General features: G+C 43.2%; 2 protein-coding genes across 8 annotated transcripts in view; one reads left to right on the forward strand and one right to left on the reverse strand.

Annotated features, from left to right (window-relative positions):
- Positions 1-15,833, forward strand: part of LOC115590854 (epidermal growth factor receptor substrate 15-like 1) — an 87,026-nt gene extending 71,193 nt beyond the window's left edge. For all 7 annotated transcript variants that reach the window (XM_030432319.1, XM_030432317.1, XM_030432321.1 and 4 more), the window contains 2 exons: positions 6,963-6,979; positions 8,676-15,833. In XM_030432319.1, coding sequence (XP_030288179.1) covers positions 6,963-6,979; positions 8,676-8,745 — 87 coding nt within the window. In that variant the 3' untranslated portion in view covers positions 8,746-15,833. The remainder of the gene's footprint in view (positions 1-6,962; positions 6,980-8,675) is intronic.
- A 7,187-nt stretch (positions 15,834-23,020) lies between these two features.
- On the reverse strand, positions 23,021-25,823 carry LOC115590794 (Krueppel-like factor 2). Its single transcript, XM_030432217.1, has 3 exons — positions 25,398-25,823; positions 24,155-25,157; positions 23,021-24,039 (listed from the first exon to the last, which is right to left on the reverse strand). The coding sequence occupies exons 1-3, from the start codon at positions 25,467-25,469 to the stop codon at positions 23,864-23,866; spliced, it is 1,251 nt and encodes a 416-aa protein (XP_030288077.1). The 5' UTR covers positions 25,470-25,823; the 3' UTR covers positions 23,021-23,863.
- Positions 25,824-27,586: the final 1,763 nt, after the last annotated feature.

The raw sequence follows: 27,586 nt of genomic DNA on the forward strand, positions 1-27,586 counted from the left end.
TCAAGTACAGGAAGGGTGTGAACCCTGTACTGCATGCCTTCTGTTTGTTTTGGCAGGAAGCATATCGTAAGTTTGTCAGGGTTCCCCGGACTTTCACACAAGCTCAGGGCTCATATCATAAATGTGTTGGCATGATGCTCACAGTCTGGACTTATAGGGATCTGACAGCACACAGATGGAAACAGAAACCTGTTGTAAGTCGTAAGCACATAACTACTGGGACTCACACTAATGCCTCAGATGACTAAAACTAAGTTACAAATGTCAGTCAGCCACCTTTTAGGTCAATAATCACTGTTCCTTCAGCCCGTTGTAATGCTTCTGTCTAACTTGAGACACAGCAGTATCACTACTCAGCTTTCAGCTCTGGGGTCTGTCTGCCCTCGGTGATCTTGCTGTGTGCATGTGCTCCTTTGTTCAACATCTACCTGGCTATTGGTAGTGGATTAGTGCTTTATATCTGCTTTCCGTCTCTTGTACCGCATGTCTCTGTCTTATTATGTCACTGGTTTTGCTTTAACATCACTCCTTCCACATGTCTTTACTCTGCAACTGGACACAACAGCTAAAGACACTGCTTCACCACCTGTTTTTAATGGGACCTCAGCTATACTGAAATCTATCTAAAATATAGACTGTTTTACTGGCTAAAAATTAAATCGGTATGAAAGTTAATTAGCTTGACTTTTCTCATTTTAAAAAAGACACCTTTTAATCAATTATTATGAAATATATTTCAACTATTTGGGGTGTAAAATATATTTATTAAATATAAAATAATTCCATATTACTGTTTCCTAAGCAGGAAATCAAAGACATCCCTTAAACCATGAAACATTTAAACAGTAAACTTACATTATAAGTGTGACTAGTCTGTCTTGTTTTCTAACAAAACCATGTAAATCCAGCCTTGCCCACAAACATACACTGCATGTTCTTTAAGTCTTTGACTTAAATAGTTTGAATACCTTTAATAGATAGGGTATCCAAAGTGATACTTGAAGGGTGGGGCAATAAATGATTTCTTCTTAATGTGCTTCCCATAGAAGTAATGGGAAGCATGAACTTACCTTTTACATTTCCTTTATTTAACCTGCTGAAATGAGACCAAATGGTTATGGGTTAAAGCTTTCATGGCATTTTAAAACTCAGGTGTATATATAAGGACCGGTTTAAAAGTACATGTCTCGTGCCATGGCTCAAATCGTCGTTGGATGGAATGAGCTAGAAACACAAAACTTCATAACTTTAAATGGTGTGCAAGTGCTTCTTAAGAAAGTCCAGTTATCATAAAACTCAGTAGTTCTTCAGGCAGAGGTTGGTAATAGGTCAACAAAGCATTTTGATTTGATTGATAAGTGCTGTATCCTGGGCAACTGGACTTGTTTCAGTTTTATTGAAGACGTTCCACCTCTCATTCAGTTCTAACTAACTGGAGGGAAGCTGCAGGCTTATAAACTCTGTCTGGGAGTGTCCTCATTGAGTTGTTAAGAACATGTGAGCTTTGAGTTTCAGAGTTGTTAGAGCCACTTTTGTTTCATTGACTCAACCAGCCTTCATGTGGGTTGCTATGGCTAGGTGAGCTCAGGTGTGAATGGTTGTTATAAGCTGTCTGTGGAGGGAACTCAGTACTGCTTTGTAGGTGGGTGATAAGTAATGTCTTAGGTCACCTCCTCTGTTCAAAGACAGTCATTCCAGTTTGACATAGATGCATTCTATTACTCCTCTTTCAAACCATCTGTCCTCTCTGGCCAAGATGTTCACACTGTCGTCCTCAAAGGAATGATTTTTCTCCTTCAGATGGAAGTGGACAGCAGAGTCTTGAGCTGAGGAGTTGGCCCTCCTGTGTTGTGCCATTTGTTTATGGAGAGGTTGTTTTGTCTCCCCAATGTACAAATCTGTACAGTCCTGGCTGCATTGAACATAATCTACTTTACTCTGCTTATGCCTGGGTGGTTTGTCCTTAGGATGGTCAGGCTTCTGCCTCAGTGTGTTGGTAGGGTTGAAGTGAACCAGGAAATGATGTTTATCCTCAAGATCCTCTCGAGTTTCTCAGATATTCCCACGACATAGGGATTGACGATGTTGTTAAGTTTTCTCCTCTCCTCCTCTCTGTCTGCTCTTGATCTTTTGGAAAAGGTCCAGTTTGGGTAGCAACAGGTTTTACGTGCTCCCCTGGTGTGCTTCTGTTCCTTCTCCTTCCCATTTTTCTTTATTGGCACCATCTCAGCCCAATGGTTTAGGGTTCTGATGACCCCCAGCTTGTGCTCCAGTAGATTATGAGAATCAAACAGCAAGTATTGATCTGTGTGTGTAGATTTTCTGTACACTTCAATGCCGAGGCTTCTATCTTCTTCACTGTGTACTGCACAGTCCAAGAAGGGCAGACTGCGTCCTCTGACTTCTTCCTGTGTGAACTTGACGATACTGTCCACAGCATTTATATGTTCTGTGAAGGCTTCCACTTCCCTTGCTCTGTTTTTGACCCTGGTGTCATCCACATACCTGAACCAGTGGCTAGGAGCAGTTCCTGCAAAGGTAACCAAGGCTCTGTTCTCAACTTCCTCCATGTAGAGGTTGGCCACCATTGGGAGCACCAGTGACCCCCTGGCACAGCCGTGCTTCTGTCTAGAGTTGTCGCGATACCAAAATGAGTAACCACAATACTATACCAGACAAAGTATCGCGGTTCCGGGTATTATCTCGATACTGCAGCCTTTTTTTATTATTATTATTTTCATGAACTGCAATGTATTTGTATAAGTTATAAATAAATACTTATTAATTACTTATAATGTTGTTTGGTGCATGATAAACATAATACTGGTGAACATTTATTAAAAAGTTAAAATAAAAAAAAAAAAAGAAGGTATGGTCTTGGCCATGGGTTGCTTCCCTTTTGGGTTGGATGGCTCTCTCTGAAATAAGGAGTGGGAAATACATAACATGAATTAGCCTAATGGTTCTAGTTCATGAACAAAAGCATATAAGCAATAAAAAACAAATAAATGAAGTTAGAATTTATATGGTTGAAATCATAATCATTCAGTTTCCTTTGCACAATATTTATGTTTAACTAATATAAATAATCAACTTAGGATAACAAATCCACTGTCTTTTAAAACAATCTATTTGACAATAATGCTTCTTCTCCAACATAATAAACCATAGAGGACAAAATACAATAAACAGGAGCTGATTCCCTGTGAAAACTATATTTTTATGCATTTTCTAGGTGCTTTATACTTTGACATCCTTTAACTCTTCATTCCTCAGCCTGTACACTGAGCATATAGCCTAATATTAGCCAATGAGAAAATAAACAGGGCATACTAACCTGTTATTCGACATATAAATCTGGGTGACGACACTGCAGGTGTTTTATGAGGTTGGATGTGTTCCCTCCTTTGGCTCCTACAGCTTGGTGGCAGCGCCTGCACAGCGGACGGCCTTGTCTTTTGCTTTACCGTCTGTGCCTTGTTTAAAGCTAAAATAGTTCCAAATGTGACTTTTGGAGTTTGGCTTTTTGAGCAAAATTAGTGGTGCCGCTGACGACGACGCAGCGGCAGACTCGCCGCTCGGGCCCGGTGCTTCTGCCATGGTGAGTGTGTTGTCTCGTGTTAGTGACTGTAAGCAGTGCGCGCGTCTGGGCGAGACAGAACTTTAGCTTGCTGTTTGTTTTGAAGTGAATTTCGGTCGAAGCGGAGCTGTCTTCATGGAATTCGTTCTTGCCGGCAGAAACACTTGAACAGCCAATCAGCTAACGGACGGGCGGACCCAGCGTGCGGGAACAGCCTATCATATCCCCGGACATCACCAGTAACAGGCAAACAGCCAATCATTTAGTAGCTGTGTAGTTTGGTTGCAGTAGTTGCATGTGGGTTTGTTTACAAGGGAGTATCATGCAGTGAGAAGCCGGGAGGAAAGTAGAGGCGGCCGCTATGTAGCGGAAACTGGCACCGGTAGTATGGTAATCCACGGTAGTACCGTCGTGTAGAATTTCTAGTATAGTTAGTAGGAACCGTTAGGATTTGGCACCGTGGGTATCGTGCAACTCTACTTCTGTCTGTAGAAAACTTCACTGTACTGGAAGTAGGTGGTCATCAGACTCAGGTCAAGAAATGCACAAATGTGGTCATGGTTGAAGTTGGTTCTGCTGGACAAACTTTTGTCCGCTAGCAGGCATTTCTTTACCATCTTAACAGCTTCTTGAGTAGGAATGCATTTAAAAAGTGAGGTTACATCATAAGAAACCATTGTTTTGTCTGGGTCCAGTGTTATTTCTTTTACCGTGTTGGCGAAATCCTGTGAGTTTGTGATGTGGTGTTGAGTGTTACCGAACAAAGGAGGTAGGATACTGACTAAGTGCTTGGAAATATTATAGGTAACTGAATTTATGCTGCTGATGATGGGTCGGAATGATGATGCTTCCTTTTGTATCTTGGGGAGTCCATAGGTACATGGGATGGCTTCCTCGGATACAGCTTGTCTGCCAATTAGGGCTGTAACGATACACGTATCGAAACTGAATGCGCGACACTCGTCAGACAGATCCACGAACCTGTCTCGCGGTGAGACAAGGCAGAGTCACAACACAACTTCCAGTCCAGGTCCAGCCCTATGAGCTATAAGTAGCCCCTTTCACACAGCGACACTGCATTAACACCACAGCAGTGGTTCGCCAATTCTCCGCCGTTGGTCGTCCACACATCACGAAGCACCGCTGGAGTAAAGACGAACTGCTGTGTAATTCACACACAAAGCCGGCGCTGCGGCTCCTCAAGAGATGCGACGGTACATGTCATGATGATGAAGTGTGTGTGTTTTCAAGGTGTTTCCCCGGTGTCCCCCTGTCAATCTAAACCTGCGAATAAGTTATAATCATATGGATGCTGTTATAATGTGTCGTGATTGAGATCCTGACCAACCAAACATCCTGGAAAGTGACAAAGTTACATAATTACATAATCACCATCAGTGAACAGGTTGCTGTCTGACTCACTTGACAGGACAGAGGCTGTTTTCCAGGGGAAAGTTCACTGAAGTCTCAGTCATGAGGCCTGGCCGTTGCAGAGGTTTTTTTTCATCATAAACACTTGGTGAGTTAAAGTTTTTTGCCGGTGACAGACGCTGTTTTTCAGGCAGAAATGCGAAGAAAAGTCGGTAGGATGGGCAGGAGGACGGATGCTTCTCCAGGTACAGCTGCAGTATTTTTTACTCATTGCCAAAGACAGTTACAGTTACTACGTAACCTTAGTTTGGTCATGTAACGTTGCTTTGTGGGACATTTCTCTTTATGAAGTTGAGTGAAGGACCTGTGCAGTTATCAGACTGTATGATCGACACGCCCTCCATACGCGCAGCGACTCCATTCACACGGGTTAAGTTTGCCAATACTGCGCCTCTGATACTATCAGACGAGTATCATATATAGAAGTTAATGAAATGTTACATAAACAAAATGTTTAATTTAAAAACTAAAAAATCTAGTATCTTGATACAAACCGAATCTGAGTTTGGTGTATCGTTACAGCCCTACTGTCAATGGCTTTGTCCTTTTCCAAAAAATCCTTTGACAGGCCATTATATTACTGACTGTACCCCTAGCTCTAACAACCTACATGACGGCTGGTTAAGTCAACAACCCACAAGTGGCCCTAATGACTCAGAGCTCACACATGACCACCTTAACAACCTTGCAAGGACACTCCCACACAGAGTTTGAAAGCCTGCAACTCCCCTCCACTTAGTTAGAACTGAAGATGAGAGATGAAATGTATTCAAAAAACAGAAACAAGTCCAGTTGCCTATGATACAGCACTTAGAATTACCATGACCTGGATGGAACAAAAATATATTGAGTATGACCCATAGGGGTCGCCACAAGTACCAAAAATGTGTACCTTACAAACTGAAGGACAGAATTTGACATATTTTTTTCTGAAACACACCCTTTGCTGCCTGAAGCTGTCATTTCAGCTGGTTGGCTTTTATGAGCGCAAACAGCTGTAAACAGTAACAATGGCTTGTGCACAATCAGTTGTTATGATGACACAATGTAGGCTCATTCCATACCAAATCACCTAATCCCTCCCAGTTCATGTCATGGATTTCCTAAAAAGAGAATTAATGTTAAAACTTATTTTAGATTGAAATTATTTCATTATTTCCTAAACAGGCCAAACAGGCTTAATAGTCTTAATAGGTATCAAACATAGATAGAAAACCTTATACTCCACTTAGTACAATTATCTACCAAGGAAAAGCACTCAGTTCTTCATTCAGTACCAACATGTGATAGAACTAAATTTGTAATGCACCAAGTCGACATTTGGCTAAACAGAGTGAAAACTAGTGGATAAATGAATGTTTGAAAATGAAAGATTCTTCAATTATGTTTAAAAAATGATTTATTGTTATAATGTTTGATGACTATAAACATTCAGCAACAACTATTTCAATTGATACATGTAAGATTTTGTGCATGTTCAGGACACATTTGAACCGAATCCGTTTTTTTCTCTCTCGTCCTCCTCTCCATATCACATCTCCTGTAGTTGAAATCCTGTTTGCTGCTCTGTCCATATGTTTTGTGTTGTTTCCACCTGAAGGGATTCGCACAACACTTCTGTTTAACCTCTATCTGTTTGTTTCACCTGTCACTGATTGGTAATAAGTGCCAACTTCAGTAGCCTGTTGACTGTAAGAATTCATGAGGAACTTGGATTAGGACTGTTTAGTGCATGTCGTTTGAAGCTAGAAGAATACCTTGGTCTTAATTATAAATACTAACAAGAAGCTGAAAATATAGACAGTGTTTCAAAGAGGACTTAACAGAAACTGTATAGGTATCCCTTCACAGTGTCTGTGTGCTGTGCTGTCATGTCCTGTAAACTTATTTCAATGAGTTCAGGGATTTCTGCTTTATAACCTCTCTCTTCTGTAATCCACCTCTCTGACAGGACCTGACAAAGTCAAGGTAAGACACTAAGCACACAATGAAATTCAAGGACAATGACACAAATTAACCCTCCGGGGTCCCTCTGTTGTAAAAGTCATGACAGCAGCTTGGTCCAAAGTTGTTTAGATGATTCTTTTTATGTTGATGAGCACTCAAGGAAATGCAATACAACATGTGTGACCATCATTAATGACAGAGCACTGCAGTATAAGCCAACCCATACCGGATGTTGTAAAGACAATACTACACATGATGTCAATATTTGACAGTTAAAAAGCTCTGATAAGGACAATAATAATTTTTTACATTAATGTGATATAAACAAAATCTTATAGATAAGCATCCATTAATTGTGTGATTGCTGCAAGCAATTGGTTGTCAAGCATTTTACGTTTTGGCTATGAACTCATGCTAAGGTTCTGTTGGGAGTAGTACAAAGGATACCTTGGATGACACTATTTTGATTAATAGACCACTCACATTTGCACCAATTATACCTCCAGGGGGAACTACAGTAACAACATGTGACAATGTTACTCATTGAAAAATTGTCCAGTTACTTGTTGTCAAACCACGCAGCCCCCTGGCCCCTTCATTGGGTAAACTGATTTTGTCCACTGCATCCACAGCGGTGTCAATTCACAATATGTTTAAAACTGAGGTCATAGTGGTGGTGTTGTACTGGACTGCATATAACAAAATGTGTTTCTAATGTCTAAGTCTATGGAAAGGTTATTTAGAGTATTTAGAGCCCACCTGAGGTCATCTGAGAAAACATGTTTAAATCTGTAATCTGACATTTGTTTAAACAACTTATATACTGTAAAAAGGACTACATGATACAAAGGAGACAATATAGTAGGATCTCTATATGAATGCTATAATAACATGGATTATTATGGTAAAAATAATTGGCCCTTAACCAAAACATGGTAGCTGTATTAAATTGTAATATAGATATATGGGCCAAAGTCAGCAATGCCATCAGGAGGGACAGCAGCCCCTCAGTGGATGTGACATGCTTTCAAATACATGGATGAGATCGATGGAATAACACCAGCTGCAACCCCTTCAGCATGTCCACATTCTGACCGAGTACCCAGTACTCATTACTACATTATTACATGAGACCACCGCTATCTTCAAATGGCCTTTTCTTTGATCTGGTACACACCTGTAAAGTTTTGTGACTGCATGGTTGAGAGGCTGTCGCCTTGACAAAGTTCTCAATAATCCCTTTGTGTTAGTTACCACCACATTAGATGTCTTCAGAACAACATTTTACCATTATGACACACACACCACGGACTCATGAGGTGAAAGAAATGGAGCCAATGCTGCTGGTAAATCAAGTAAATAGATTATTAATGTGAGAGCATGGTTTTTCTGTACTCTGATGAAAGATTTACACTTTTGTATCTCAGCTGACCAGGAGGGCTTCAGACTGAGCTGTTGTCTCTATTAAAACCACAGTTTATATGGTTGTTTTCCCATTCAGTGCTGTCAGAAGGAAGGAGAGTTTGTCCTCCATCTCACATCCACGTGGTGACTGACATTTAGTTTAAATGAAACTAGCACAGATGTTGAGACCCATGTTAAAACACCTGATGAGACATCACTTCAGATAGATTAATACTATAATAATACTATAACTAATAAGCTTCACATGTCTGTCTGTCTGTCTGCCTGTCTCTGTCCCTCTGTCTCTCTGTAGTTTGGGAACGAGGCTCAGCAGTTGGAGTGGGCAAAGCGAGAGAGCGAGAGAGCCGAGCGTGAGCGGCTGAAGAGGCTTCGACAGCAGGAACAGGAGGACCTGGAGCTGGCCATTGCCCTCAGCAAGGCTGAGATGTCCAATGCGTGACCAGGAACACCCACCACACACACACAAATACACACAGACACACACAAACACAGCGGATCGGCAGGTTAACATGCAGGCAGACATGAGGGACATCTACATATACAGACAGAAAGCACATCACTGGACTAACTCTGTTCATACAAACTCTGATCCACACACACACACGCACAGGACCTGTACCTCAGTTATTTACATTCCCCACACTCTTCAACTCAGTCTGGCATGAGAAACAAGACAACAACACTGAGGGTCGACAGGTCATCGCGGCAAAATGGCCTGACAGACAAGTGAAAGATAGAGGAGGAGAGCAGGAGGAGGCCAGAGGCAAACAAACGGATCGCTGTGTTTATGCACTATGGTGGCTGGACATTATTGCGATGAACCAAGCAGACGAGCTGCTGATGGAACCCCTCGACAGTTGGGGGGGGAAAAGGGGAACCATGGCCTGCTAACAGAATTGTTGTTCTCAGTAGTAAAAACGCAAATTCAGACTATTTTCATCGGTTCTCCAAAGCAGCAGTAGAGAAAATGACACCACAATTCAAACTGCCGAGGTATTTCTTAAAAGGGATTTTTTTCTCATATGGGGTGACATGGATATATCACTGGCCTACTGATGGTATAGCCTGTGTCAGTTAGTATTTAGTCTTGAGGTGTTTTACTGCAGACTGAGCTGTTCAAAAAGTTGTTGTTATAGAGAAAGCTGGTTTGAAATGTTTATTTATTGTTTTTTATTTCTGGATATACTGGCACTAACCCAGACTGGGATAAGAAGTGAGGAGCTTGATAGTAGTTGAGTTTTTTCACCTCTGCTGAAGGCTTACTGTTTTCCCTTTGCTGTGTGTGAACAAGGCTAAATTTCATTGGATGTGCAGAACATTAAATTCTCATCTGACTCTGGGTGGGTTGAGGCATATTCCCCTTTAACGTTAGAGCATACCAGGATCTTTCATGACACTTTCAGCCCAACTACAGACAAGGCTGGACTATTAAAATCAGGCAGCTGGGAGAACCTAAGTAGCCCCTGTGTGGCTTAATCACAGATCTGTTAGGATGACACTGTCAGTTCCTCCAGGAATTCAATCAATCCCAGGGAAAATCTGTGCAACCTGTCAATTTAGTTCAGTCAACGCACACTAGCAATCCTGCATGAGTTTTATGAGTGTGTCACATAATGTACACCACTAAAGTATGACATAAACTGAGATGAGGGCCTCAGGCTATACTTACATCATGAGCTGTCCATGGAGGGGCCAAGTTAAACAGGGTCCTCCTGTCATTTCACATGTGTTCTCTGAGTGTAACACCCCCACTTTGTAATGCAGCCTCTCTTTAAGTTTATCGTCTCTGAGCCCAAGCTGAGACAAGCCCAGTGATTTCATTATGACGTCAGCAGTCCACTTCCAAGGCGCTTTTTACAGGTGTGAAAAGAGTTGTACTCTGTTGTTAGAGTCGTACTGTCTGTGATGTGTACATTGATATTAATGTGTTCTTTTTTAATTAGTATTTTATTGGCCTTTCATGGCTTTATTAGGAAGGACAGCTTGAGAGATGACAGATAACGGGGTGAGAGAGAAGGGTGACTTGCAGCACAGGGCGGTCGGTCGGATGTGAACCCTGGGCGTGTACACAGCCTCTGTACTTGTGTTGCCTGCTCTACCAACTGAGCTACTGGGGCCTACATGGATATTTATGTGTAACTTTAAGGCCTTTATTATTTGTTCATATTGTGTTTGCATGGTGCATATTCTTCATTAATCAAATGATCTCTCAATAATACTGACAGCTAATTAACACATGCAGGGGGAGTCCGTAGGGATGTGCGTGTTGCTCTGAGGGTTCCTCCAGGTTCATTTGGCCTCCAACCCAGAGAGTCTGTTCCAGACAGTCAGAGGGAGGAACATCCGCCTTTGGCTCAGTGAAAAAGACACTTGATAACCAACATTAGTCAGACATGTTCACGTTACACTCTTGAAAAAAGTAACTGCTCATCAACTGTGTTAAAAGGGTGATGAAGATCCGTTCTACTGATTCCCCCTGAGGTGACAGGTACCTGGCAAGTGAAAACAAGAGTTTATAATGTGGACATATGCTGTGAAGTGACTGTAACAAAGTGTACAGATATATATTTTCTTTGTTGATGAGTGTGGGAGTGACCTGTGAGCTGCAGTGCTCTCTCCCTCTGTCCAGTGTATATAGATGAACGGAGCTCACTATGCCTCTTTACCACTGCTGGGCTCTGATCCCAATGCTGTAATGTCCCACCACATCCAACACATGAAAGGCAGGATGAAGGATTTAATTTTTCTACAGTTGGCCTTGTTTTCCTTTTAGAGAGCAAGGGTTTTATCACGTTTTTATTTCTTGAGCCAGTTATTTGATTATTTTGACAAGTTTTTTTGTTTTAAGCCAACATCCAACGTATGTATGTATGTATGTAGTTGTTCCAGGCTCTAATTTGTAGTTGACTTTTAGTCACTCCAGTGCTCCAAAGACCAGGCAGCGCAAGCTGCAGAGTATTTGGAAAGTTGAGGTTTGCGTGGAGTTTGATTTTATCTGTACTGAAAACTTCAACCGATTCTGGAGTCATTGTTTCCTCAGATCCCCTTGGTTGTAGTGTCAGGTGTCATGTTGTGTTTGATGTCTGTATTGTTTGTGTCCATGACCAATCATATGCTTCATTTTGTGTTTTTCCACCTACACGCCCTGCAGCTTCACTCTGCTCAGAGCATACATGTTCTCCTCAGCATACATGTTCTCCTCAGCTTTACTTTACAGGGTGGTAAATGGAGTTTGAGTTTCTTTCTCTCATTTTTCATTAGCATTGCTTAGTAGTCATGAGGAGAACTAAGTCTGAGCCATAGTTAGTGTTCATTATTGAGAGCAGTTGTAACCACTGGCACTGCTTTGGTCACAGGACCATCATACAATGTAATCCAGCTGGATGTCTTCTGATTGAACTCAAGTTTCAGTCACTTTGTTCATGAAATGTGTTGCATTGCTGCTGCTGGTGGCTGAGCACTGATTCATTTTGACTACTGTTTTAGATGGTCGTCTTTCTATAAATCACCTCCAGCATCCAGTGACAGCATTAAGCACACTGCTGCTCAGAAAGATTCCTGTTGATTAAATGTGGTATTGTGATTAGATTAGATTTGTCAGCACTGATCTGAAGGCAGTAACCTTTCTCTAAAGAGTGTTGATTCTTATTCTAAACTTGATTGATTTGTTGTAAACTGCCTAGAATGTGTCTCACTTGATTTCCCACAATCAGGGCAATGTACACTGATCAGCCACAACATTGAAACCACTGAAATGTTACCTTGATCATCAAAAGCTTTGTTTAATAGTTGTTTAACAACACCAGGGTTGTATGACTAAACCTGAGTCGTGGTCCCTTTATGATACATATGAAAAACAAAAAACTGTAGTTGTGAAGTGCTGTTGATGAATTGAGGAGTCTCACAGTCTGAGCAGTGAAGCTGCTCTGTAGTCTGGTGGAATGTCTGCAGATACTTCTATATGTGTTGTCAGATGGCAGCAGGGTGAACAGACCGTGGCTGAGTGGGTGGCTGTTGTCTTTTAGTATCTTTGGTCCCTGTGCAGACATCTCACTTCACTGATGTCACTGATGCTCTGTAGATGGTACCAGTGATGTTCTGGTGGGTTTGATCACCAGCTGTAGAGCCTTCCTGTCCTGGGTCGTGATGAACCATGTCAGTTTGTTACAATGCAATGTTCTGCTGTGAAATGTTGGGTCTTGACACAAATCACCCATCCAAACAACATGCAGATTGTCGCCATCTGTGTAGTTGATCACAAAGTTAATTGGGTGGGTGGTGCATTACAAGTGGTATCCACATGAAAGCACTGAAGGGTTCACAGCAGAACTTTGCATTGTAACAAGATGATCACTGTCATCACTTCACCTGTGAGTAGTTTTAATGTTGTGGTTGATTATTGTATACTTCAAATATTCTTCCCTGAACAGATTTCATGAATGTCTTAGTACCCAAATGTCTTGGTTCCATCAGGGTATCCAGGCAGGGCTGTGATACGTCATTTGATGATCCTGGATCAGAGCTATCTGTAAGTTGCTAACAAGTTGTAGCCTGGGTAGAACTTCACACACAAACAAATGACTTGATTGGTCCGAATGTCACAAGTAAATTGTGATGAAATACAACTTGTAACTGCTCAGATAGTGTGTAAACGCCACAGCAGCCTCTGATGAAGGCTATGCACTGGCTGGTGCAACAAGATGACCTCAGGTTATTTAGTGTTACATTTGCTTCTCCACTTTCCACACTGAACAAGATGATGGTAGTGAGAAGGTCAATAACATGACTGTAATATTCAACAGATATTACACATCGGTGGAACTGCCTTTCTGGGGGAAAAAGCTCAAACCTGTGTAATGTGAATTCATCCAGTTGGATAGAAATGCCACTGATTTTGCAAAAGGAAAATTTGAACTGCCATTTTTGTCTTGTTTACATATCGTGTATTTTACTTTGCTGTAGCTGTTACGGGCTGTGCACCTGTAGGGGAGCAGTCTGCAGGTGTAAGCCTCTCTAAGCTGTACATGGCTAACACCTCTGGAGGGGCTTCCATCTACCTCTGAGCCATTCACAGCATTTTGAATCTTTGCCTTGCTCCGGTCACACTCTTCTGAGGAATTTCAGTACATCTGCTTTCATTCCTCATTGGAACCAATGGTACTCTTCCCTGGAGCTGCCAGTTAACAAGCTAGCTTGTTGTCAGCTGCCAATGCCTACACTTGTAAACACTTTGCTAATGAGGTATTTAAGGTTATGTAAAGTTCCACCTGTAGTATTAGACTGGTGTTATTCCGTATGCTCCTTATTATCATGTAGCCCCGTAGAAAGTTCCAAAACATGTTAAGGCCTTTAAACACCAACTATGTTTTTTTCTCATTTAGAATTGCCACCCGTCATGTTGTGTCACTCATACACTGACTCCCAAATTTTTGTCTGTTATTCAGTTGTTTGGAATAGATTTGATGTCCTGCATTTTTTCACATCCACCCCAAATCTCTAGGATCAGCTGATTTTTTGGCAAATGTAGTTTTTTCAATCGTATTGTCAATATCCGCAACAAATACAATAACAAAGAATAAACTTGCCAGACTCAGTGTGCAACGATTCTGTGCATTCTGTCTGCAGCGTTTTTAATTAGATGACAGATTAAAGAGATGTTTAAGAAAAAGCTGACTGTGTAAAGGCCTTTAGTCTTCCTTCCCAACTCTCCCGACCTATTCAAGTGTGTTACCTATACTGAAGATCTGAAGATGTAAAACCTTCAAAGGAAAGTGCAAATATTTTGGGGTTTTGTAATTTGGGGGTTTGTTTTTAAAGGTCAAGGTAACACTTGATAACCATCATTATTAAATGCTCATAGTTAATAAAACTTAACAGCCAATAGTTTGATATGGAATGCCTTTGTTATCAAAGTAATTCACAGTTAGCTAAAGCACAGCAACTTGTTCACAACAGTGTGAAAGCAAAAAGACAAATATTCAAAATGTCCCTTTAAATTTGATGTGCGTGTATTTGAAGCACAGCAGATGGCTCAGATGCATTCTAAAGCTAACCCTTTGTGAAACATGGGAACAGAAATCTATCATGTAGAACAGATGTGAGGCTCATGGGATGCAGCGGTACCTTCTGTTCTGGGAGAAGGTCTGGGCAACTTGTCATACTTTGTCACAGTATAAAAAGCAACATGAAGGAAGTAGAGGGCTTCATAGAAGATGTGGCAGTAAACATGTGAAATATCAAACAAAACAAACCTTTAAAAAAAATCAAGCTTTTCTGGAGCTTTTAACCACTTCGGATGGTTATGCGCTGAGGAAAAAGTTATTTCAAAGGTTTAAGTTATTTCAACTGAAGGTAATGTTTAATCGGAACACCTGTTTTCATGTGCAAACCCTGAGAGCCTGGGCTAGGTATTCTAGTGACCTGGGATTTGGTTACTGATACCAAAACAATTCATTTTTCTTTTCACAAAAAAAGTTCTAAAATGTAAATTGTATGTCCAAACAGGAAGTGTCATAAATCTGAGCAGATATTTGAAACCAACTTGTGGTACTTTTTTGACACTTTTGGGTCAGTACCAGACAGCACTGACTCTTGATACCAGCCTGACTTTGAACTGTGACCCTCCATCTGTTCTTCATGTGTTCCTCTGCAGCGCGCTGTACCCTCATTCATACTGTGTGTCATCTGATATCTCCATTGTGCAATAGATAATGCACATTTTATTGTTTTGTGTATAATGTGAATCCAGTTTGATGTTTTTGATATGTGGCGTATATCTTTATTCTGATTATTTATGCACCTAGCAACTCCTCTGTCCCGTTGTTGTAAAGGAACTTCATGCTTTGATCTCCTGCCGCTTGCTGCAGAACCTTTCATTCCAAAATGCTTTGTATCTATTTCAGGGAACGAATATGAGAGACGATGTTCATTACTCAGTATTTATAATGATCAAATAAGGCATCTGTTAAAAAAACAAACATCATTAAGTGATGACGGCTGAAAAATATCAAGATGTCCTTACTTGTTATGCTTTTTATTTCTCTCTCGAATGGTGGATATTACATTTGCCTTTGGTGTCTGTCTTTACCCTCACACTGATGCTTTGGAGGAAGCAGCCAAACTGACTGAGGATGGAGTTGTTTTATTCTTTGTTCACTTGACTTTTTTCTCTTCTGAAGCTTGGGCGGGGGGGAGGGGCTCTCATGTAGGTAAAATAATCTGAGCTGTCTTTATTAGATGCATACACTGTGTATACAGTCTGTACAGTATCATGTATGTTATATTTGTCCTATAAAAAGTGAAGACAAAGAAGAAGCTGTGAGCTGGACTGCAAAGCATTGAGGGGATTGCTTACAGTTACACTAATAGGTGAGGAGAGAATAGATGCTGGTTTCTTTTGAACAGTAATCCTCTGTACTGTTTACTAGAATAAACATTTCAGTTCAATGAGGCCGGACTGCTGCTTGATTTGTTCCAGGTAACGGACTGAACCTAGATTTACCATCACCTGGATGACTATCTATCTAAAGACTCCATTCACAAGCCTGATACACAGGTACAGGTACAGGTAGTGTGGGCTGTAATTCATCTGTTGTTTATTCATTTAGTCCCCTTGACTGAAGATTGAGATGTTGCAGATCACGCTGTCATGTTACAGTTTCTGCTGTCTGAAGTTTCTCACGATTAAATTCAACATCTGTATTAGAGACACACACACACACACAGAGACAACTCATCTGTCCACATGCTAAATGGACTGGAATTTTACAGCGCTTTTCCAGTCTCCTGACCATTCATTCATTCATACACCGATGGCTGCCATGCAAGGTGGCGACCTGCTTATCAGGAGTCATTTGCACTTCAGTGTCTTGCTCAAACATACTACAACCTGCAGTCAGGGAGGCCACGGAATCAAACCAGCAACCCTCTAATTACTGGACGACATGCTCTTCCTCCTGAGTCACAGCTGCTACATATTTCTTTCCATATGTGGCCACCTCTGTCTACATCTGTCCATCCAAGGAACGATTAAATCAAATTTTGCACTAAACCAGTTTACCTCTTCCTGTTCTGTTGCTCAAAGCAGTCCAGCAGGTTTCACACTGTGCAGACACTGCCAGCTAATGTGAATGAATCTAAGTTACATTTCAAGGACACAGCTGTGTGTAGTGTGAAATGAATGCTGTGCAAACATAGTGGCCATTTCTGGACATATTAGCTGATACCCAAGCAATCTGCTATGTTAGCAAATGCTAACTGTTTCCTTATGGAATAACAGGAAATTCCTTGCTAGGTTTGTGTTTACCCTATGGTAATGGAGACACGGAAATGAAAAGCCTATTGGCTTCTGACAGGGAATGTGGGTCAGAGAGAGCTGGAGGATAAATGTTGGCGTGCCCTCATAATGCTTCACTATCTCTTCTGTCAGCCACCATTTTCCACCTGGAGACTCACTGCATATTTGTGTGATATTATCTGTAGAAATTCACCAGATACTAAGCAAAGACCAAACATTATTATATAAAACAAAGTGTATTTAGTGCTGCATTGCATAAGAGACTAAACTTGAGGATTGCTGCTTGGTCAGACAAAACAAGCTTCAACATTCATTTATTTGTCATTCAACAACACAGGGTTCAAAATTGATTGTCTGATGGCATCTCTGTATGCGATGCAAGGAAAACATTTCTATGAGGATAGTATCTTTTACCATGTGAACCTTTGAGTATTTTAGTTCCCTAAACTTATCCAAATAGCAACAAAGAGCTGAAGAGTAACAGGAAATTATGAGTGAAGTCAGTGTAAAAAATAAGTGAACAGTATCATAAGATGTTCCAAATGGGATACAAACCCTGAGTGAAAGTCATGTACTGAACCCATTCAGCCACTTTGGCTGGCTGGCCTGGTCCAAACATGATGGGCAACATTAATTATGATGAACACAGCAATATTAGATACAGCATTTGGGCACACAGTATATTCATTTGACTACTTTGAGGTCTTTTTATGCTTGACTTCCAGAGGAATCTCCATGAAAGACTTAATTTAAATAAAAGATGAGCAGAATAAAATCTTGTTGTGTCTGATTGATGGATTGAGGAGATGTCATGTTGACTTGTTGAGGCGCTCCAGTGTTTTAGAATAAGATGATTCCATGAACATGGTTGTTAAGGTCAAATGAGAAGGCTGGGCACTTTGCACTGATACTGTCATTATAGCTGCTAATTATCAGCATATTAACACTGTCATTGTTAGCATGCTAACATCAGCATCAAGTGCAGCCTCACAGAGCGAGCAACATGCTCACTCTGTGTAAACAGAAATATAGATGTGACACACGTGCAAATCTGACTTTAAAATATTTGATTTCATCTGTTCACAGAGAAACGTAATGAGCCAGCTGAAGACAGTCACTGGCACAGAATCGCATGATTCTATAATAGCCTTTTACACTCTCACACACACCTATATACAGTTTGTACTTCAGGGGCGATTCTAACATCTTTAGGGGTGCTCAGCTCCCACGCATTTCAAATGTTATCAGTGAAACGGTTTTATTTTCCCCTCAGCTGAACAGTGCAACACTTTCCAGTTACTGTTCCTGTGACTGTTCTTTCTCTCCATCCACGTGTTTTCCTTTTTGCACTGACAATAAATCACAGACATACTGTATGCTGAATTTAAGGTTGTGCTGAGATTAAACAGAGGTGTACTTGAGAGCCTAGAATCACCTCTGGTACACAGTAAAGATATAACACAGAGGGAAGAAATCTTTCATGGGTGAATTGATTGAAAGCAGCAGTGATTGCAGCAGGGCGGATGTGACCATGGTGAAGGGAGGAGGACACAGTCAGAGACGGATGGATGGATTGACTGACAGTCACTTGGTGTGTGTGTGTAGAACCTGTGTGCAGTCTGTCCCTCTGTCCTGTTCATGTTGTGAGTGGACTCTCAGGTGTTCCAGTCACAGTGGTGCTGCTATCCCAGTAGATGGCATCCTCTTCCCATGAATACAATTCCCACTTTTCCTCAGACAGTGTCAGGCACCGGTGGCTCTGGAAATCCATGCAGATAAGATTTTTCCAGTTCAGGCTGATGTTTCAATAAGGTGTGTCCTATCTTATGTTTCTCACGCAGCTGATAAAGTCCAATGAGTCTCACTGGAAAACTGTGTTTTCACTTTGTCCAGTGAATATTCATTTCACACTTACTAAAATAAGCACGATATCTTGTCAGTTTGTCATTAACCAAAGGAACATCAGGTTTAGCCTTCAAATGTTTCAAAGAGTTGGTTTCAAATGCAAATTGTGGTGCTCCTAAATCCTCAGTGGCCTTTTAACCCCGCTGACAGGAACTCCTCTGTGGTATCACTTTTCTCCACACACACATGGTTTTATGAGTGTGTTATGTTGGAGTTGGAGGAGAATATGTTGTTCAACACTCTGGAGGGGAGTTCCTCTGAGATAAACTGTTGCACAAGAGCTTGTCAGCGTGTTTACAACCTCCAGTTAACTAAAAATATTAGTCTTGGATAGAGAGGTAGGAGGGAGAAAGAGTGAAAAAGTCCCTTCTTGCACTCAGGAATGCCATATGTTTTAATTTTCATATGTTGGAGGAGGAGGAGTTGCTGATAGGTGGTGAAGCCCCCACTGAGAGTGTGAGCCAATGGGTCAGGTGTGACCAGGGAACCACAAACACACCTCTCTACCTGTCTTTGTATCTCAGTCAAGTGAACTGAGATAGAAAAGAGTGGGCTGTCACTGATGTCCTGTCAGAAGAGCCATCAGTGTTCCTCTGAAGCACTGACACAAAATACAACACATGGTCTGGTGGAGGATTTCCTTTAGCTGCGGTCAGCTTCAGTTCACTGCAGTGACCTGAAAAGTGCTTCAGTATGGAGCTTTTACTGAATGGCACATGTGCAATTTCATCAAGCTCCTGTGTTATGTTATATCTGCTGTCTGCCCACCAGGAGTGTCATCATTTCCAGTGTAAAGCGACCCAAATATACTTTCATCATCAGAATCTAAAGCAGTGTGGTGGATTCTCACAGCAGAAATGATTTCCCTCCAGCCTGCTTCCGTCTTGCATACAGCTGATCTTGGCTCCAGCGAGGTACAGCAGGTGGGAGTGGCAGGGGCTGAAATAACAGAAGAGCTGGATTATGAAAGAGCAAAATCAACCATAACTGAACAGACTGAGATACACACAATGTTCATGACACAAATTGTTCAATACAGTACAACAGTGGAAATGATATAAGATGGTTAAAAAGGCATAAAAAGGCTCGACATTTAAACAACCAGCAGGCCGTTTCATCACAGTGCACAGGAGTCTTCCTGAGCTGTCTCACACACACACACACACACACACACACACACACACACACACACACCCACTCACACAGCCAGACTGCAGATCTGAGAGAAGGCAGAAAGCAACATGTAAACTATCTGAGCCCCTCAGGCAGAAGCTTCCCACGCTCTGAAGCAGCAGCCGCCCTCCTGCAGCCAGCTGAAAAGTGAAATGAAAATGTTTGATTTTTCACTTGAGTAAATGTACTAATGATAGAGGTGGAGGTTCCTCTCTTCTCGGGGATGGCATAGGGCCATCCTGGATATGACACTGGGATGTGTGGCCTCTCACAACCACAGGCCACACACACAAGCCTTCTGCCGGCGGGACTAGTCCAAGTGTGAAAAGGAGAGGTGGTGCTGACTAACCTGGAGGCTTGTTTCTGACCGTCTCACTGTTGTTGTTATCACCAGCAGGAATGACGGGCAGAAAAATAAAAATAAGACCCAAGTTATAATAACCCAGAATAATTCCCTCTCACATTTCTATGAACAGGCTTCGGACTTACTGTAAAACCAGGCTCGAGCACTAAAGCAGTGCAGAGCGAGGAACCTTAAAGGTTCATTTAGATGTAACCTGTTGGTGCGGCGCGTGTTGTTGTGTTCCCTCTGTAGCATTGAGCCATGATAAAGAACATGCCCTGCTACTGACCTGCTCTACCCTGCCTCTGATCTGAGGTCATGCCACTGCCACAGTAGGTTAAGCATGCCAGTTATTATGGGATTGGCCACCGCAATGTGACATCAAGCTGCATGTCTCCAAATGGTGACTCAGCTTCAACTTCTTGCTGCAGCTGGCTGCCTTTTGTTTGGGAGCCGCCTGCAGCCAGCTCCACTGCAGCCCCAACAGACTATCCTCATTCAAATGAATGGGAGGAGCTGCATTTTCACCACACCACCTGATTAGATGTGAATCCAGCCTTATTGCTTAGCACAAGCCAATTGGCAATAAAAGTTTCTGTAGGTTCAATTTCCTATTTTTCTCTTCGCACAATGTTGCACTTGTGCATTGGTTAGGTTCAGGCTCAAATACAGAAATGCCTAATAATGTAATACATGGTACGTAATAATAGTAAAACACATTGGAAATTGTCCGAGGTCTCATTAAAAATATTACTGGCTTCCCAGACTTGTTTCTGGTAACTTGATGACTGTCCCCTCCATGTTCCAGCATAAAAGTCAGCTCATAAACATTTAATGTGAATGTGATACAAATGTGTAAATGTGAATGTTCTTAGTGGTTTGCAGAAACCTCAGTATGCTTCATATGAACCAGGGTGTGCAGTTAGTCAGATGTCTGAAGGGTTTTTACCTGGATGGACACATTAAATGTGAGATGAAAAGTCTGTCAGAAAATTGTAAGTAATTGTTCAAATGGGTATCACAGTCTTTTCATGAAGTCGGTCATAGCGCTTGCACTCAGTTGTTAAACATGAATTGTGACAAAAGTGATATCTGCATGTCTGTTTTAGAAAGCTAGAGATGAGCCAAACAAACACTTCATCTGAAGCACTACGAGTCTCCGTCCTCTCCTTCCTGTAAGTTTTAGCTCTCTTACAAAGTGCAGGGCAACCAATAAGAGCTTTACTTCTCTGGGATCCACTCAGATATTCAGACTCTCTCTCTCTCTCTCTCTCTCTCTCCCCTCCATCACCTCTTGTCATGCTCTTGTGGATTCATTTTCATAGGAATCATTTATATTCTGATATTGAGGAATCAGTGTTTTCATCGTTTCTTTGGAATCAAATGGTTACATGTGATTGCTGAGCAGACATGAAGGGTGCCACCAGGAAACTCTTTTTCAACTGTGCGTGTCCAAATAACAACAGCATGTAAAATCCTCCACACATTCAACACAATAATGTCTTCCTCCCCACCTTTCATTCATACCAGCAGCTTGGCAACAGACGAGACCAGAAAAGATCTTCTCCTCAATCCAGCTGAACTTTCCTTTATCCCAGTGGCTGTTCACCTTATTTGAGACAGGGTTCCTCTGTATTCCCCCTTCATCTCTCCCACTCATTGTGGTATGCCCCATACCCCAACGCAGCCTCCATCTATATCCAGCCTCTGTAATTATGTCAATGTAATGTTTGTATTTATAGGCAGCTGCCACAGCGCTCTGGCAGCCGCTCTGTCCCCGCTCAGAAGCATCGGTCTGATGCTGCAGACAGACAGGCTTGTCTGGCCTCTGGCCTAGATGCAACCAGCTTTTAAACCTCTGAAGCTTTACCACCATGTTTCAAAATGAAATATTCTAATTGGCTTGTATTACATTTTACATACATTGTCTCAAAATTCAGCTGAAATGTAAATATCTTTGAACTGTAGAAAAGCATTTTTTCTAAACCTCAGAACCAGGTTAGGAGAGTAGAACATTGTTTTCCTTTTTTTATCCTTGTTATAATGTTTGAAAATACATAAATAAAACGATTTGGGTCCCGGGCCAGGACTCGGGTCCCGGGCCAGGACTCGGGTCCCGGGCCAGGACTCGGGTCCCGGGCCAGGACTCGGGCCCCGGGCTGCTGCAGTGAGGACAAGGCCTCATTGGACGCCCACGCTGCCACCTGAGCTGATGGGCACCACACTGATCTTTTCCTTTGAGTTCTTACTGTGAAGTACTTAATGATTTGACCTCTCAGGGCATATGAAGATTATTCCGGTAAAACCATGTGAGAGACAAGAACCATTTTGCCTTAGGGGCTCCTTGGGTTCTGTGTGGCCGGACTGTTGGCCCGGGATATTCTGAGATTCATGTACATTTGTCAGTGAATTGAGTGGTCACTCTGATCGCTGAGCTGGTGTTGTCGTTCGTAGCAGAGAGGGTGGTGGTACGATAGGATGGGTGCAGTGGGGAGCTGTTTAAGACTTTGGACTCAACTCTATATATTTTATGACTTATAGCATTTTATTTATGTATTTTCATGATGATAGTGCTTCCTCACTTCCTGGTTTGTATTGCTTGTGGTGTTTGTGAGTGTGTGTGTGTGTGTGTGTGTGTGTGTGTGTGTCTGTGAGTGTTGTCTATTGATCAATTGATTTTAGTTGATAAGGACACCACCTGTACATGTTTGAGAAGTTGATGATAGACACATTTTGGTACAGGACCGGTTTGTTTGTCTCATGCTCTGTCCCACAGTGATACACTCACAGCCCCTTGTTGCTGACTGTGGACGTTTTAGGGGGTCCCAGGCCAGCTCACGTATATGTGTGTATACACATCAAACCATGTTTTACACAACTGCTAAGCCACCATCTTAAGCATTGTTAATCACACACATGGTGTTGTTCATTGAGTTTAATATGTACATTAGAATAAACTATTTACATTATATAAAAAAGATTTGATTTACAAGGCAGTCCAAGTTTTCAAGGCACAAACAAACATGACTTTTTGCCAAAGACCATGTTGTCCTTTGTCAGTCAGCTGGTGTTGAGGTGACGTGCACATCTGAGAGCCTGACTTCAAATAGTAGAAAACATACAGACTCAATAAATTCAAGCTTTCCACGAGGTCACAAAGAAAGGCAGTTTTAGAACAAAACATTGTCTCAAAGCTTGTTTCTAATAAGACACAGAATAACACTGTGGTTGTCTCTGAGCCAGTGGAGATTATGGCACTCGCAGAAGTGTGAACAGTGCGTTATAGAAGGCACTCGTGGTGACAATACAACAAGTAATCATTGCTCTTCAGAGGATTGTCTGCTTCCAGTTGCTTCAGCAGCATGTGCCTGACATGTTTAGTGGAATGTTCCTTTCATTTGTTGTCTATATAAACAGCACTAAATACAAAAGTAGTACCAGCTACATAGTAACAAAGAACACTGTGGTGTGTGTCTTTGTGGCTGGCTCTCTCTCCTCCTTGCTTGCCACTTCTGTCAGAAATAAGTTTTAAATAGATTTTGTTTACAACATATCATTTGAAGGCATCTGTTGTGGCTCCTCTGCTCCGACCAACAGTCACTCTAATGTTCCTATAACAGATCTATAGGTGTCACAGTGCAGTCAACAGTGGCCTGGTCACACTGTATGGCAGTTTATGCTGTCATGGTACCACTAGAGTTTATACTCCTGGACTCCTTCTTCACCATGACCCGTGTCTCTGTGCCCGCTCACAGGACCGTCCTCACATGTGTCTCTTCATGTGCAGCGCCAGGTGGTCAGACCTGGAGAAGGCCCGCTCACACAGGTGACACTGGAACGGCCGGTGTCCAGTGTGCTTCCGGAAGTGACGTGTGAGCTCATCGGAACGAGCGAACTTCCAACCGCAACCCTCCCAGCTGCAGTGGTAGGGTTTCTCTCCTGTCAACACAAACACAACAGCCGTGAGCGGGGGGGGGGTTAGAATATTCATGTGAACAAATAAATCATAGAATGGAAAAGAACGCGTCCAGCACGCGCCACACGCACACCTCACCTGTGTGTGTCCGGAGATGCGCCTTTAGGTGGGAGCTCTTGGTGTATGTCTTTCCACAGCCGCTGAAGGTGCAGGTGTGTGTAGCTGTTCGTTTTCTCGGCCAGGACCGACGACCCCTCTTCGGTTTGGTGTCCATGTCCAGCGGGGAGGACGGCGGGGTGAGCAGCACCCGGTGGCCGGCAGCCGGCTGCTGTGGCATGCTCATGGCCGCGTCTTCCCCGAACATGCCGGTGAACTGGTGGCGGTGCGCCCCTGGGAAAGGCAGCTGCATGCCGCTGTGAGGAAATCCCCCCGGAGCGCATCGGGGGTGCGGGTGGAAGCTCTGCGGGAGCGTCAGAGAGCTGGAGTTACTCCTCAGCTCGTCCGGGCTGAGCGGCGGCGTCATGCTGCCCAGCGCAGCCTGCGGGGAGTTGGCCAGCCGAGGCTGCTGCTCGTATGACATCATGCACGAGACGTTCCCCTCGTGCTTAATCTTGCTGAGACTCTGAGGCACCAGCCCTGTGACCGGGCCGTACGTGTCCATGCAGGCCGGCTCCGCTTTTATGCTCGGATGCTCAGGGAATAAATCCTGAGCGGCGTGGAAAGGCGTGGAGCTGATCGAGAATCTGCCCTGGATGCTGGGGCTGTTCCCCGGGAGGAAGCTGGTGTCCACGTCCGAACGGAGGAGCTCCGCCATCAGGCTGTTGTAGGGTGGAGGTGGGCTGCTCACGTCCGGGGCAGAGGTGTAAGTGACAGGCTGCTGGGGAATCCCGTTGTGCTGGTGCTGCTGGTGCTGCTGCTGCTGCTGCTGGTGGTGCTGCTGCTGCTGGTGGTGGTACGCGGACGTCCCGGAGTCCTGGAGCCGATATGACTCTGGTCCGGTCCCGGAGACGCTGTCAGAGACGGCAGTGTTAGCGAGGATAAACTCAAGATCCAAGAACTTATCCAGGTCCTCTTCGTCTTTTCTGCACAGACAGCTGCTGTCCGCGCTGTGACCCGCGCTGCTCATGTCGCCCTTCCATCTCTGGAGCAGGGAGGAGACAACACAGTAGATTGTTTCAGAAACGCACAACTATGTTTCACAACATTTCATTTAATATAATAAGTGGCACAGTGCGCCGAGAGTGAAGAACATCCCTAACCCTTAGAAACTATACAAACACAACTTTAACACAATGTGAGTGCCGAGGAACAAACGAACAGGACACACTGACACGGCAACACAAATGAACTGAGTCGTGTGATGAAGTCAAACAGAACTTACATCTTCCCAACATTTCTCCTTTTGGTTGGCAAACGTCGAGATTGAAGGCAGAATGGTCCCACTCAAGGCCATTTCCAAAAGGAAGAAATGAATTCCTTCAGAAATACTGAACGAAGTCACTTGATGTTTTAAAGAGTCAACAGCTTCAGAGCGATGCTTCTTCTGCGGTCCGCTGAGCTGCTGCTCCTCTCTCCTGTGCAGCTCAACGATCTGCTTTTCTTATAAATATTGCTCCTCAGCACAAATCAGGAAGCGCGTCCAGGGTGGACCGGCCAGCCCCCTAAATTTAGCCTCGGTATAAAAGTCCAAGTTTCCCTGCGAGTCAGTCACAGAGAGGAGGTGAGAGAGTCGCGGGTGGACTGCTGCTGAATGCTCTCCCTTCTCCGCTGCGGGCAGCTACTTAACCTTCTCGGGGACGAACCCGCCCTCCGTCAGACCTGGCCAACAACTGGCAGGGCAGAGAGACAGACCGCCCCTACACAGCACCACCGACACACACAAAAAGTCATTAACACTTTGTTGAGAAACCGGTACTAAAGGAAACAGGCTGCGCACCAAGAGCAGGAGAGATGCGGCAGGTGCCCTGCGCGTTACGCATTTGGATAGCCTGGTGTATTTTACGCACACACTGAATGCTGCCTTATCTCATTATTATCAGCTGTGTTTGTTCACTGTGTGTCTGGACCCGTGTCAACGTGCTCACTTGTTTTTGGCAAATAACATGTCGATGATTCCAAGGGAAGCATGTCTCTGTGTCTCCGGAGAAAGAAGTTTTGTATTTGTCAGTAGAAAATGAGCAGACAAAGAGAGCTCGTGGATCAGACAGTTCTTCACACTGACTACTCTCTCCTCCTCCTCCTCCTCCTGCAGGCTCCAGCTACATCCATCATGACTGTTCATCTGATTTCAGCTGTGTAGTGTCAGTACTCTTTATTTTATAGACCATATGAATCTTTACCTGCAGTCTAAAGTCCCCTTCACACTTATCTGTCAGGGCGGGAATCATGCGCCCTTACTCCGCCTCGCCACCTGTGTGTGTGTGTGTGTGTGTGTGTGTGTGTCTCTGTGACACTCTGGAGAGGCTTCACCCGGCTCTGTTTGGTTCAGTGTGAACAAACAAAGGCAGGGTAATGGCGAGCCTTTGTTGCGGCCATAATGCCGTGTCAGTGTGTGAGAAGGGCTGATGTGATAACGGCACCGCTAAGGAAACCTGGTGGGGTAAGAAGAAAAAAGCACTGACTCATCTGTACTTACTGTGATTTCTGTTTGCTAATGCAGTCAGTGACACAGATGACTGAGTGATAGAGGACATTCAGACAGAGTTTTTTTTTTAAATTGTCGATTCATTTTGTTGAATAAAATGAACAGTTCAACCACAAAGTGAAACTCAGTCCTCCTCTTCTTCTCCTGAGGAAATAGTCCTCCTCTCCTCTTCCTGATGATATAAAGTCCTCCTCTCCTCTTCCTGAGGATATAAAGTCCTCCTCTCCTCTTCCTGATGATATAAAGTCCTCCTCTCCTCCTCCTGATGATATAAAGTCCTCCTCTCCTCCTCCTGATGATATAAAGTCCTCCTCTCCTCTTCCTGAGGATATAAAGTCCTCCTCTCCTCCTCCTGATGATATAAAGTCCTCCTCTCCTCTTCCTGATGATATGAAGTCCTCCTCTCCTCTTCCTGAGGATATAAAGTCCTCCTCTCCTCCTCCTGATGATATAAAGTCCTCCTCTCCTCTTCCTGATGATATAAAGTCCTCCTCTCCTCTTCCTGAGGATATAAAGTCCTCCTCTCCTCTTCCTGATGATATAAAGTCCTCCTCTCCTCCTGATGATATACAGTCCTCCTTCCTCCTCCTGATGATATAAGTCCTCCTCTCCTCCTCCTGATGATATACAGTCCTCCTCCTCCTACTGATGATATACAGTCCTCCTCTCCTCCTCCTGATGATATAAAGTCCTCCTCTCCTCCTCCTGATGATATACAGTCCTCCTCTCTCTCCTGATGATATAAAGTCCTCCTCTCCTCCTGATGATATAAGTCCTCCTCTTCTTCTCCTGATGATACAAAGTCCTCCTCTCCTCCTCCTGATGATATACAGTCCTCCTCTCCTCCTCCTGATGATATACAGTCCTCCTCTCCTCCTCCTGATGATATACAGTCCTCCTTTATTCCTACTAATGATATAAAGTCC

This window comes from Sparus aurata, chromosome 11, assembly GCF_900880675.1.
Source record: "Sparus aurata chromosome 11, fSpaAur1.1, whole genome shotgun sequence".
NCBI lineage: Eukaryota > Metazoa > Chordata > Actinopteri > Spariformes > Sparidae > Sparus > Sparus aurata.